Source organism: Balaenoptera borealis, assembly GCF_965194805.1.
Source record: "Balaenoptera borealis genome assembly, chromosome: 4".
Taxonomy (NCBI): domain Eukaryota; kingdom Metazoa; phylum Chordata; class Mammalia; order Artiodactyla; family Balaenopteridae; genus Balaenoptera; species Balaenoptera borealis.
Window position 1 is genome coordinate 101296566 of NC_138861.1, and position 13976 is coordinate 101310541.

General features: G+C 46.6%; 1 protein-coding gene and 1 long non-coding RNA gene across 7 annotated transcripts in view; one reads left to right on the forward strand and one right to left on the reverse strand.

Moving 5' to 3' along the window:
* Positions 1-1138: 1138 nt before the first annotated feature.
* On the reverse strand, positions 1139-3550 carry LOC309628326. Its single transcript, XR_014244421.1, has 2 exons — positions 3367-3550; positions 1139-1595 (listed from the first exon to the last, which is right to left on the reverse strand). It is a non-coding gene; the product is annotated as an uncharacterized lncRNA (long non-coding RNA).
* A 134-nt stretch (positions 3551-3684) lies between these two features.
* ADGRA3 (adhesion G protein-coupled receptor A3) overlaps positions 3685-13976 on the forward strand; it is a 131813-nt gene continuing 121521 nt past the window's right edge. For 5 of the 6 annotated variants that reach the window (XR_014243683.1, XM_082389209.1, XM_082389210.1 and 2 more), the window contains exon 1: positions 3685-4205. Coding sequence is in view for 4 of the 6 variants with exons in the window: in XM_082389209.1 (XP_082245335.1) it covers positions 3964-4205 (242 nt within the window). In the remaining 2 variants the exon portion in view is untranslated. The remainder of the gene's footprint in view (positions 4206-13976) is intronic. The other variant, XM_082389213.1, reaches the window with a different exon arrangement.

The window sequence follows — 13976 nt, forward strand, 5'->3', positions numbered from 1 at the left end:
CTAACAACATAAAACTATAAACAAATTTTAACAGGTAGCCATCTTCAGGTTTGAACAAGCCCTGTTATCTAGTTCAGTCTAGATGATTGGTCTAGATTCTAGATTAATGTAATAGGGAGTGATTGAAGGTGGGAGGGAGTAATTTAAGAAGGGGTGGGAAAAATTCTCTAGGAGCTCATAGTCTGGTAGAAAAGGAAGAAGACAGGCATGTAAAATAAATTGTTAATAAATAGGGTGGTATATATGTATATACATCCACGTATTTATTACATATATAAATTGTATATTTTTACACGTATACATAGTTAATACGGAGTCTATAGTAGGAGGATAAACAAAGCATCTTTGAGTGTTTCTCTGGTATCTCCTACAAGCCTTACATAACATAGCAAGACAGGATTCGCAGCCTAGAAGCCTTGGAATGTGGTCCATCTACAATCCTTAAAGCAACAGTTGACGCAATACAGCTTTACAGGACTACATGTACAAGAATATGGTTAATGAGTGATTTCTCAAAGGGTTCCTATAGGATGTTCTCAAGTGGGATAATCAAAAACACTGTGAGAACTTTGAAAGGACCTATTAAGTCCTGTAACTTCAAATGGTATGATGTTCTTGATGCCTGAGGGGGCATTAGCAGTATATAGACCTGTCTGACAAGAGGCTGTCAGGGCTGGGGCAGCTTAATTAAAGGGAAGATTCTGGTGTGACTGAGGGTAAATGATGGTAAGTTTCAGCAGTATCATCCTCAAAGACCTTCGTAAGTGGGGAAAGGACCATTTGCTATGTCCTTACGAACACATGCTGGTACAGAATGATGATAACTCAGGGTTGTGTGCATTCCAAGGACTACCGGGTTGAAAGATATACTTTCTAAAGCCCTTTAATATACTGTACTACTATTTTGCGATCTGTAGTGATTCTTATTTTCAAAGATAGAATTAGTGATTTCTGTGCAAGAATGGTTGAAATTATCCATATAATAAAGCATTTCCTCCATAATTCTCCTTGGATTCATGATACTTCTTGAGATATCTCTTTGTCTTATAATCCTGTACTTTATACAACTTTCTCAACTACAGTGAAGTAAAAAGAGGATATGTATCAAACTGATGTTAATACTCATGGTAAACCAATATAAAAACAGACATGCACATTTATTTCAACTATAGGCTGAAACAGAGTATGTGAAGATATTCACAGATTCTGAGTTCACGTGACAATTTGTAGCTATGACAATAGAAATGTGGCTAATAAACTTCCATATTGCTATAGTAAGAGGTTTTTTATTTTTTTTTTAATTTATTTTATTTATTTTTGGCTGTGTTTGGTCTTCGTTTCTGTGCGAGGGCTTTCTCCAGTTGCGGCGAGAGGGGGCCACTCTTCATCGCGGTGCGCGGGCCTCACACTGTCGTGGCCTCTCCCGTTGCGGAGCACAGGGTCCAGACGCGCAGGCTCAGTAGTTGTGGCTCACGGGCCTAGTTGCTCCGCGGCATGTGGGATCTTCCCAGACCAGGGCTCGAACCCGTGTCCCCTGCATTGGCAGGCAGAGTCTCAACCACTGCGCCACCAGGGAAGCCCCCAGAAGTTTTTATCTTTATAAAAAAAAAACAGATGATGATGGTGATGATTTTGTTAGGGAATAAGAATTCTTTAAATAAATTCAAGAGAATTTATTTAATTTCACCACTTAAGTTTATTTATAGATTTAAAGCTACTTAGTGGTCATGACGATCTCCCACTTTTTCTATCCAGTGCAGTGTCAAGAACTGCACTGTTCAACAGGGTAGCCACTAAACACCTTGGACTATTTAAATTTTAATTTAATTAAAATTAAATAAGGTGAAAAATTATCTTCTGACCCTACATTAGCTACATTTCAAGTGTTAAATAGCCACCTGCTGCCACCATATTGGACAGCACAGATCTAGAACATTTCTAACACAGAATGCACTATTAGCAATGGACACATGGGCTCACATCGTTGATTTTCAAAAAACGTCGATCAAATGAAGCATTATTCAACTTAATGCAATAGTGTGTGTTAAAGGCCATTTATTTACTGTTGAGGAAGTTCTAGACATAGAGAGATTCCTAGGAATTGGTCCCTAAGATAGACTCTGTCGGGGCCTTAGGCAGTAATGACCTTAGACTCAGGCAAGAAAAACCCTGAGCTGGCTCTGCATTGTAGAGGGCACCATCCTAGCTCTCCTCCCCAAGGGGTGAAAAATCTCCAGGGCCAAGGGATGTGTTCCCCAAGAGCCTGTGTGTTCCCTTTCTATTTCTAGACCTTGTCCAAGGAGCCCAGGACCCTGGAATTCACTGATCGAAAATTCCCAAGGCTATTTCCAGGGCCTGAGCAGGCCTCTTCCCAGAACTGTCCTCCCAAGGGAGGACCACACAACCTGTGTACGCACTCCTAGGCCTGAGGGGTTGCCAAGGGGTGGCTGTTTGAGGGTGTGCAAGGAGCTTGGTTGAGTGGGCTGGGGCGTCCACACGTGTGCGGAAAGCCCCTCTTGTTCATCAATGCAGCTGGCACAGGAAGCAAAAGTGATGGAAGTATGTGTAGACTGAGGGCTGGGGTCTGGCTCTTTCCTCCTTGCCATGTATGGGGTGGAGCTCCAACGTAACTAAGAGCTCTGTGCACACGCCTGGCCTTCCAGGTCGTTATTAAGGTATATTTTTCAAGATAGGAGTATGGAATATATTTTATTTGTAAGCTTGATATATTCCTTGTAAATATTTAAACATAGGGTACGTGAACCCTGGTCTTGCAAATGTTAGGGCGGGGCAGGCCGCCTTCCCTAGAATAATCGATTCAGCTGGGGTTTCTTGGCTGGTTTGCTCACAATTGCTCTAACTGGTTACATCTGAGGTATCTTTGGATGCCAGCGGGAAATTTCTTTTTCCAAAGGCTGCCGGTCCAGCGAGGCCCCGATGCATCCTTTGAAAGGGTTATAAGTGGAATTGCTGAAGGCCAGAAACGGCTTTAGAGGGTCCTCTTTCCGGGAGAGGAACCTGTCCCTAGCTCTCCTGTATTCGGGACAAAAGAGACCAAGGTGTGCGAAGGGAAGGCTCGCGATCCCTGCGTGGGGAGAGAGGTGGGAAGGCGAGTCCTTTGAAGATAGTTGGTTTGGGGCACTGCCTCTCTCCTTGCCTTTCTCCAAAGAAATTCAGCCCTGCTCTCCTCCCTCATCCCAAGCCTGGGACTGGGGCTCGCCGGGCGGTACGGGCGGCCCCCAGGGGCGCACAGGGCGCCTTTGTCTGGAGGGCGGCGACGGAGGAGGAGGAGGGAAGCGTGCCAGACAGTGGCCACCGTGGCTGGAGTTTGGGCTAGAACTTTCTTCCGCCCTCTCCACGAGTTACCGTACTCCCGCGGGCCCACAACTCCTGCCCGGAAGCCGGGCACGCGTGGGGTCGTGGGCACGTGACGGGCGGCGCTGGCCTGGGAGCGCCAACCTCCTTCCCGGAGCCACGGGCGGCGGGCGGTGAGGGGAGAGGAGACCACGAGGTGGAGGAGGAGGAGAAAAAGGGGGAGGAGAAAGAGGAGGAGGAGAAAGAGGAGGAGGAGAAAGAAGGGAAGGAGGAGGGGGGAGGAGGGGGAGGAGAAGGGGGGAGGAGGGGGAGGAGAAGGGGCGGGGGCGGCGGCAGGCGGGGAGGAGCCGCCGCGGGCAGTGGCCGGGGGAGGCGGAGGAGGAGGAGGAGGCGGCGCTCCCGCTCGGCCGTAGAGCGGCGCAGGGACCCGCGCGGCCGTGACCCGGCGGCCACCCAGAGGCCGAGCGCGGCCGCAGCGGACAAAGGAGCATGTCGGCGCCGAGGAGGGCGCGTCCTCCGGCCGCCACAAGGCTCCGGGCGCCCCCGGGCCCGCGCTGCGCTCTCGTCCGCCCGGGCGCCGGGGCGGCCCGCTAGGCCAGCGCTCCGCCGCTCGGCCGGCAGGCCCCGACCCGCCGCCCAGCCCGCAGCATGGAGCCGTCCGAGCGCCTGCGGGGCCGCGCGCCGCCGCCTCTGTTGCTGCCGCTGGCTCTGCTCGCGCTGCTGGGAGGCGGCGGCGGGGCCGCGGCGCTGCCGCCGGGCTGCAAGCACGACGGGCGGCCCCGAGGGGCCGGCAGGGCGGCGGGCGCCGCAGAGGGCAAGGTGGTGTGCAGCAGCCTGGAGCTCGCGCAGGTCCTGCCCCCGGATACGGTGCCCAACCGCACGGTCACCCTGTGAGTAGCCCGCGGGGCGCCGCTCTGCCCAAGCGCCCGGTCCCCTCCCTCCTTCCTTGCCGGCGCTCTCTGTCGTGCCGCTTCTCTCTCCGCGCGACTTGCAAAAGGGTCCCGCCGGCACCCCTGTGCCTTTGTGTGAATGAAGCAGCGGGCAGCTGCTGGGCAAGCCCCAGGGTCTCGGCCTGGGCGCGTTTCTGCGGCAGGCGAGCAGATGTGTCCCCGAGCTGCCTCCGAGCTCCGCTAGTTTGCAAAGTTTTCGGGTTCCCCGCGCGGTCCGGGCGCGGCGCTTTTGAGTTGCGCGGTGCCACGTGAGGATGCAAATAAACACGCAGTCCGCAGAGTTAAAGCTCATTCATCCTGTGCGTGGGCTGCCGGAAAACACAGTGCTAGGTTAGAAGCGCCAGTCCTTCAGCTTCTTCCAACTTAAGTTACTTGGAAGCAAGTTTGCAGGATACTAAAGCAACACGAGGACTTTGAACGCCCCGGTGTGTGATCCCCAAACCCCCAGACTGTTTCCTTCGCTTTTGCTATCTTAGTTTTATTACAGTTAAAGAGCACCTTTTAAAATAGAGTTGTTTTTCAGGGCCAGAAATATATTTCAGATGAAATCTTGCACCTTCAAGCTCCGTTTTCTTGGGTGTGAGCGCTCATCTTTTTAAAAGCCGAGAACTTCGGATTTGCAAACTGTGGGTTTGCTGAGCCTTGCAACTCAAGGACTTGATTTTCAGATTGAGTTTCCACCTGGAAGGAAAAATTTTTGGTCTCGTTACTCAGTTTGTGTTACGATTCACGGTCCAGTTTTGCAAGCATGGTTCTGCCAATTCTAGCTGAACCCGTGGCCCCAGTGACTGTTGATTTTATTTTCTGAACAACGAATTGGTTTGGGAAGGCTTGAAAGGGTTTTTAATGGGTATTTTGTCGAACTGAAATATGAGTCCCTCGGCGCCGTCTTCCTCTATGTTGTTTTGTTTGGTTCCCTAAAAAAGAATCAAGGCTGCCACTATAAAAACATGAAGGCAAGGGAAGCAGCATGACCTGTGAAAGAACTTAAACTGTGGTTTTTAATTTAACCCCAAAATATGTTTTTTAATTTAACCCAAATTAACCCAAGCTGGATTTATGGGTAAGACAAGTACAAATTTCATTACCAACACCTTTGTTCTTCATTTCCATTTGTTTGAATTAGGAAAGATTTAACACAGGAAAATTGTGTGTTTCTGTTTATGGAGGCCCGAAAGTGGTAAAAGAGTTTTTGTTTTGTTTGATTTCCTTTACCAACACTCGACCATTTGGTAGCGGCAGCAGCTGTATTTATTTCTTAGCCAGATTCTTTGAAGTGGATATTTTGGGTATGGGACCATAATTACAGGCTGGAGTCAAGTGGAGAAAACCTTTGTGTTGCCCAACTCCCTTGTTACTCTGAAGAAATTAGTCATCATCCATTTGGGTTCTGGATCAGTGGCACTTAAGCTGATTCAAGTTTAGGTCGAGTTCTTCTGAACTGTCAACAGTGGACTAAAGCAGCTACTTTAAATTGTTGATTCTTCGGGGGAAAAAAGTTGATATTATAGAAAATCACTTTTCAGCATATGATCAAACTATTTCACTGAATTTTTTTGAGCTGATTAAAATATAAGTGCCTTTGAAATGCCATTTTAATCCTTTTTTTTCCACCTGAAAGCTCTTTAGATAAAAGTAAAATTAATAAAATTTATTCAGTGAATGGGAAGAAATTATAATTTATTTAAGGATCATATAAAGTTGATGTTCCGGATGAAGTTGGTTCAAGGTGTATCAGACCTGGTGCAGGGTCTTCTGGGCCAGTTTCCTCATTTTATTAGGGAATAAATCAGAGGGTCGCCGTGGATAAGTGACTTGCCCAGGTTCCCATGGTGAACGCCTGGCAAGGGGTCCGTGTCCCAGATCCCTGCCCTGCAGTTCAGATGCTTTCTCATCATCATCCCTTGTCTTCATCTGCCTTCTTAGTTCAACACGGTTTTTTATTGAACTAAGGGCGTGGGCAGTATGTTGAGGTTTGGACTAGGTGTTAGTTTCCTAGGACTATGGTAAATTACCACAAATTTGACGGCTTAAACAACAAATTTCTTCTCTCGCAGTGCTGGAGGTCAGAAGTCTGAAGTCAAGGGTTTCAGCAGGGCCATGGTCCCTCCAAAGGCTCTGGGGGAGAATCCTTGATTCTTTCAGCTTCTGACATGACTTGGCTTGGGGCACCCCAATTCCAATCTCTGCCTCTGTCTTCGCATGGCCTTCCCTTCGTGTGTCTCTCAAATATTCTTCTTTCTCTTGTAAGACACCAGTCATTAAATTTAGGGTCCACCCGAAGTCCAGGATGATCTCATCTAGAGATCTGTGACTTAGTTACATCTGCAAAGACCCTGTTTCCAAACAAGGTTACTTTCAGAGGTATAGGGCTGAGAACTTGGACCTATGGCTTTGGGAGACACCTTTCGGTTCACTACAAAATATAGATTAAAAACATCTTTCTTCTCCAGGAACTTACGGTATTTGGGGAGAGAGATTCATGAATACATCTCAGGACAGTATGGTAAACGGTCTAATATCAGGGTGCACAAGTAGAAAAAGGAACCCAGAAGAGGGCAACCGAGGCCCCTTTAGGGCATAGTGGGTGGGATGGAGGATCTGAGGATCCAGAGCCAATTTGAGAAGGATGAGAAAGCTGATAGTGAAGGAAATGGTGAGGCAATGAGGGGATGGAAGGTGGGAGCCCCCAGCATGCCCACGGGTGTGGAGATGCTTGTGAAGCCATGTATTTGATATTGCTTGAAAGTCAAGGGCAAGTGTCTAGTGCCTGGAGTGGTGGTGGTGGTGTTGGGGCGCGGTGGGGGGCAGGTCAAGGTCGGATCGGCTCTCTGGTTGGAGTTTTCATTCCTTAGGTGTGGCCAAGCATTTTCAGCTGAGCTGTGATGCAGGTGTTGCATGGAAAGTTGATAGGGGTTGAAAGGATGGCAAGGATTGGATAGAAGTTTTCTTTTTTCTTTCTTTAATAATGAAAAATAAGGCCTTTTCTACTTAGTGGATAAACTAGACTTCAATATATTGATAGCTTAAAGCTCAGATCCTTCAGCTATCTTAGTGAACAACACATTTTCATAGCCATGTTTCTAGAGAGGTCTGGCAGAAATCCTCATCTTGACCTGTTTTTTGTGTCTCATGTAGCCTTTTGTATTAAAGGATTAAATTCCATTTATTTTTCTTATACACACGTGGAATAAAAATTTAACTGCATTTAATGTTTTTGTTGGAAATTGTTTACTTTATTCCTATGTTTTATATGAGATGCTCAATATTAAGTTTTAAAAATTCTGAGGACGTCAGTGGTAGAAGGTTGTACAGATTTAGCCCTGCTTTTCCAACGGTGTTTTCCTCATGATGCTACATGGCGATTCTACTTTATCAAATGTTATGTTTGTTTGCTGTCAGAAAACTGATAATTGGACGTCACCAGTGTATGCAGCTCAGGGCCAGGTACACAAAAAGAAGTGCTTGTATTGTTTGGAAACTTAAACCTGGTTGGAGAGAGAAGATTTGCACCAAAGCAAAGCAGACATCTCAGGAACAATCACAGAATGTCTGTAATTAAGTAATAAATCCTGTACTGCTGATTGTTTAAATGCTTTAGGAAGCCTGAAAAGAGGAGAGAGCAGTGGGGCTGTGGAGGCATGGGAAGATTTTTTAATTTTCTTGGAGAAGTTAGGACTTGAGCATGGCCCAAGGGGAGTGAAAGATGGGGTTTTGGGGGCGGGGGGGAGGGCATTCTGCAGTAACAGTGAGGGCTGGTGACGGACTGGCCCCACTGAAATGCAGAGAGGGTTTTTGGAATCATCCGTCTTTCCAAGGTATTTCAAGCGCGGGTCTGGTCGAGGTCAGTTAGGGGAGAGTGTACAGCTGGGAGGAGGAGGGGGCCGGGGCTGAAGCCTCCTGGAGCAGTGGAAGACCCTGAGCAGGAAGGAGCCTCTGGTGAGGTGGGGGGAGCACCTGGGGAGTATCTGGTCATAGAAGCCAAGAGAAGTTAAGGTTTGAAGACAGGAATTGGGGGCGCCCCAGTGGAGAGATGCTGAGAGATGAGGAACAGTAAGGCCAAGCTGGATTTGACGGCCTGGCGCTTGGGTGCCCTCCGTGGATCGGAGGCTGCGGAAGGCAGGTTGGGGTGGACTGAAAGGAGGACAGGGTGAGGACGGTGGCGATAGCACCTCGATGAGGAAGAAGTTTGGTGTGAAGGAAAGAGAACGTTAGCGCCTGAGTATGGTTGGGAATAGTTGGGGAGAGGGCGAAATGCATGATGGAAGGTGAGATGGGATGGGAGCTGGAGCGCGGGTGGGAGGTTTGGTGTTTGCTGGAGCAGGATGTCGCATCCCCACATGGTGATAGGAGGGAGCGCAGGCAGAAGGGCAGGCGGGAGGCTGTGGGCAGGGCAAGTGGGATGAAGAGGGCTTTCCTGCTCCCTTGCTTTTATTTCCTTAAAGACCTAAAAGGTCATGAAGAACCTAGTGGTAAGACGGGAATAAAGACACAGACCTACTAGAGAATGGACTTGAGGACACGGGGAGGGGGAAGGGTAAGCTGGGACAAAGTGAGAGAGTGGCATGGACATATATACACTACCAAATGTAAAATAGATAGCTAGTGGGAAGCAGCTGCATAGCACAGGGAGATCAGCTGGGTGCTTTGTGACCACCTAGAGGGGTGGGATAGGGAGGGTGGGAGGGAGGGAGATGCAAGAGGGAAGAGATATGGGAACATATGTGTATGTATAGCTGATTCACTTTGTTATAAAGCAGAAACTAACACACCATTGTAAAGCAATTATACTCCAATAAAGATGTTTAAAAAAAGAAAAAAAAGACCTAGAGGCAGGGTGAGGGAGGAGGGGTGAGTAGATGGTGTGAAGAGGAAGGTGAAAGAGGAGTGAAGTGGTTCTTTTGGAAAGTGGGAGAGTGACTGTCCTGGGGATGGCAGAAGTGTCACCGGAGTGGAGTTGTGTCCATTTTGCCTTGTGATCCAGTTCAAAGGGAGATGGCCAGCGCTGTTATTTCTCTCCAGCTGCATTCAGCTTACAGATGAGAAGCCTTGGGATTAGCCAGGCTGCTGCTTTGCCAGGTGAGGGCAACAGAGGGAGAGAAGAAGCAGGGCGATTTTTGTTGTTGTTGTAGCTGATTTCGGCCACGCTGCGCGGCTCTCAGGATCCTAGTCCCCCGACCAGGGACCGAACCCGGGCCCTCGGCAGTGAAAGCACAGAGTCCTAACAACTGGACCGCCAGGGAATTCCCAAGCAGCAGGGTGATTTTAATGAACAGCCCCCAAAGCTGTCGTGGCCTGAATTCTTGTGGGTCATGGGTAAGGTTTTTAATCTTTGAATGCAAGGTCTCCTATTACCTCTGTAGCTGTATTTCCCGATACTCAGCACAACTTTTTTCCCCCATGCACATCGATTGAGACACTGTTAATTTTGTAGGCACAGTGCTGAGTGCTAGGTATTCAGGGATAAAATAAGACATGATTCTTTCCTTCAAGGATCAGTCTTAGACACAAATTCTCTGCTTAACCAAAGTGTGCATCTCACTGGCCCCTGAGCAGATTTGTATTTTGCTTCCTGTGTGCCTTGGCTAAGTCTGCCACTCTCTCCTGGTATCCCTTTTCTGGTAAACTGTGGGTCCTTCTCAATCCAGCTCATCTGCTGTGAACTCTTCTTTCCCTCTTCCAGCACTCTGATCCTTCCCTAGAGCTTCTTATCTGTGTTCTTCTGTCACTTTATAGGATACTTGATGCTCTCATAACGCACATCCCCTCAGAGGAAGGGCTCTGAGACCTCAGTGGGTGGGAACGTAATTGTCTTTATTGATAAGAGTAATGCCAGTAAAGATAGGACTGTATCTTGGGAGGTCAGGACAAGTGGAGGGATGTGAATTCAAATTTTTACCCTATTATGGCAAATGAGAACATTTATTTAGTTTAGGTCAGCATTTCACAGCTGTTGGATCCCCTATTCAAGAACGGGTCTAGTAAATCTGTGGACAGTTACATTTGCACTACGTGATCTTATGTGTATGATAAGCACACACATTAGGCAGTGTGCTGGCAAGTTGCTCAGGAATATTGCAGAATTTGGGGCAGATCTAGGCGTTTGGTCCATGAATGCAAGTCTTAAGTTTTTCCAGTGTGTTGAGAAGGTTTTGCATGACCCAGCCCCTGAATCCTGTTGCTTCTTGCCCGCTTGGAGTCCTCCGGCATCAGGAGTAGATGAGAGAAAAGTTGGTGGGTTTGGCAGTAAATCAGAAATAAAATACCAGAAACAAAAGAAAACAGGAACTTTCGGAGGTTCTTGCCCCAATCCAGTTACAACTTCTATTCCCAGAAGCCTGTAAAGATGGCTTTTAAAAATAGGCACAACCCCACAAAAAACAAAAACAAAAAAACCCAGAGTAATAACTCTTGAAAGTAAGTCAGAAAATGACAGGTGAAGTTTCTTATAGTAGTACTCAGTGACTTTTTTTTTTTTTCCCATTTACCTGCTTCTCTGAAAGCAGTTGTTTTCTGTATTGTCTGTATTCCTGTGGAGGAATCTTTAAGTCCAGAGACCATAACTAGTTTATTGTTGTCAACAGTTTTCTCATAAACAGACAAAAATTATGATACAGAATTCTTTAAATTTTAGTAACTTATTAAGTCAGGTTTTGCAAAAATTAGGAAGCTGTAGATGCAGACTTGCTCAATGAGTTTTTAATTGTTGCCTGACTAAATTTATTCTAATATAATTTTCATACTTTATGCATGGTTTAGCTTGCATTTATGTTCAAGTGCAGACAGTTTTAGTCTGAAGAGGGAGTTTTAAAGTAAGCAGTCTCGCCCAAGCTGTTTTTCTTTCCCCCACCACTAAACTTTTAAGAAATTTTGCCTGTGTAGTGAGGGAATCTCCTGCGTGTTGGATGGGGTGGGACAGAGCCGTAGCCGGTGCCTCACAGAAGGGACACGTTTCTCCTGGCCACTTGTAGTGCCATGCTGAGCACATTGCAGATACTGGGCTTTTCACTCAGGGAAACATTTCTTGTCCTCAGATCCCTCCAGCTCAGGACCTGAAGGGAGCAAATGGAAGGGATTGGTATAAGAATTATCCAGGACTACCCCCTCCCCACTCCATAATCCCACCCCACTTCCCCCAACACCCTGGTCTTCTTTTTCCTCTTTGTCTGCAGGCCTGGATTTAAATCTGTTTTCCTACATACAACAGGGGCCTTCCAAAGACCAGAGCTGACTTTTGACAATCACTCTTCTCTAGTGGCTGTCTTCCTAATTCCTACCCCAGTTTTTAAAAGTGCTTGCTTCTGTGTTCATTCAACAGATACCCACTGCCTACTCTGCTCGTTGTCAGCTTGATTTAGGCGAGCTTGTGTGACTTTTTTTTTTGGCCATTAGACCAGTTTTATCCTAGTCTTGTGTGCTTGTATCCCATCCTGGAAATCCACTGGCCTTCCAGGTGTACAATATCTGTCACACTTCTGGATCTGGCTCTTTTTGATGTGATTTAACCTGCATCTTCTTCCATTGCCACACTCTGCTAAGAGAGCTGGAGATAGCAGGGGGGTAACTGGTGGACTTTGGGGAATTATTATAGGCAATAGGGTTTGTAAAGGGAAATCTGCAAGACTGGTTTTAGGAACAGCCTCGCTAAAGGGACTGATAGACCTTTTCGGTCAGTGACCACCTTTGCTTTCCCATCACATCTGTCTGCCGGGCACAAAGCCTTTCCCCGACCTAGTACGTCTCAGATCGCCTGTAGCACATACTCACTTCCATTATTTACAGCAGTTCTTTCCAAGCATTCTCATGTCGTGACACACACACGGTGATTATGTTTGTGTGGAGGGTGCTCCAGGCCAGAGTCCCACCTCCCCAGGCCCTGCATCCCAGCCCCCGGGGTGGTCCAGTGGGCTGGGGCAGGGGCATTTATCTCCACCTCCCCCAAACCTGGCTGCTGAGCTTGCTGTTGAGATTTTCCACCTTGTGTTCAGTCACCTGGGAACATTAAAAGTTCAGATTCCTGGGCCACAGATCTCGTGATCTGATTTGACTGGTCCAGGATGAGACCTGGAAGTTGGTATGTTTCACGGCTCTGCAGGTGATTCTGTTGTCACCTGGGCTGAGAACCTGTTTTCTAGCAGCACAGCGACCTGAAGGGGTAACCGTCTTCACCAGCTGTCATCTGCTGCAACAAAAGAAGGTAGAAGAAGGAGCAGGGGAACAGATTGAGGAACACGGTCTCAAAAGGGGGGCAGGGAGGGAGGGACTCTTCCCAGGTGGAGCAAGGATGGATGAAAATCAAGAGACATTTTTAGGACAGAGAGAGCTGAGAGCTTTAGGGTGGGGCCTTATTCATAAGAGAGAAGAAAAATGACTTTGTAAAGTGGGGAGTGATGTGCTGAAGTTGGATTTAATACCAAGTCATGGGGTTAAGGACAATAAAGTTTTGGAGATGCATTGTAGTACTAAAGGAATGAACTGAGAAAGTCTAAGGGCAGGAAGCATTTGTCCAAACCAGTATTTGAGGGCCTGATACTCAGATGGAATAGGCAACGAAACACATATGGTGGACCCTGCCTCCGTCTACCTTAAATCCTTTATTTTATATTAAATTTAAAATAGAGATTTATTTCCAGTAATAATGTATTGCTAATATAAAATAATAAAATAGTATAGAGAAACTATGAGAGGCCCAATTCCCCAAATATCTGCCTGCTCTGGGAATTTTGTTTTTTAGTCTTTACTCGTCTGATAAGTTAAAAAAAAAAATACTTATTTTAATTTACATTCTGATTATAAGTGAAGTTTAATATAGTTTGACACGTCTACAGAAGGGTCATTTGTATTTGGCCACCTTCTCTGAACAGTTTTAGTTTCTAGTAGCTTTTTCCCTCCCCAGTTGACACTTTTTGTTTAAGCAGCCACTCCTCATCTGATAATATGTATCTTTCATTATTTTCTTACTGCTTTGGTTGGGACTAAGGAGGCAGGACCGTGGGCATCTCTGTCATATTCTTGACTTGAGAAGGGACAGGCATGTTGGGCAGACGAGAACAAGAGATTTCCTCTAGCAGGGCACATAACTTTGTTGCTAGGCTAAATCCACTCATATAACAGACAGGCATTTGCTAGTTGCTTTTAGCTCTTTATCAATTTGCATGACTGACATTCTTGGTTCTTAGTTTAAGTAAAATAAAAGGTACCTTTTGTCCTTTTTTTCTTCTCATATTTTACCTTGTTAAGTTTAAATTACATGTTTGAACTGTGCATATTTGAAATCTTTTGTTCCTGAGTAATCAGGATGGGGGAGGGGGAAGGGCAAATCTGTGAAGCATAATCCTATACAAAGAAGGCTAAATTGTCCATCACCCTCACTACGTACTTCTTAGAATATTTTTATTAAATTCTTCTGGATGACAGTGGCGTGAACATGAAGAAAATCTTTTGGCAGGATTGCTAACTCTACATGTAAAAGCGGTGCTTTCACCTAGTCAACAATTGTACACAAGTCCCCTCTTATCCCCAGTTTCAGTTACTCATGGTTAACCATGGTCCGGAAATATTAAATGGAAAATTCCAGAGATAATTCATAAGTTTTAAATTGTGCACCATTCTGACTAGCATGATGAAATCTCGCCCTGTCCTGCCTGGGATGTGAATCATCCCTTTGTCCAGCGTACCCGCCTGTTAGTCACTTAGTAGCCGTCTGGGTCA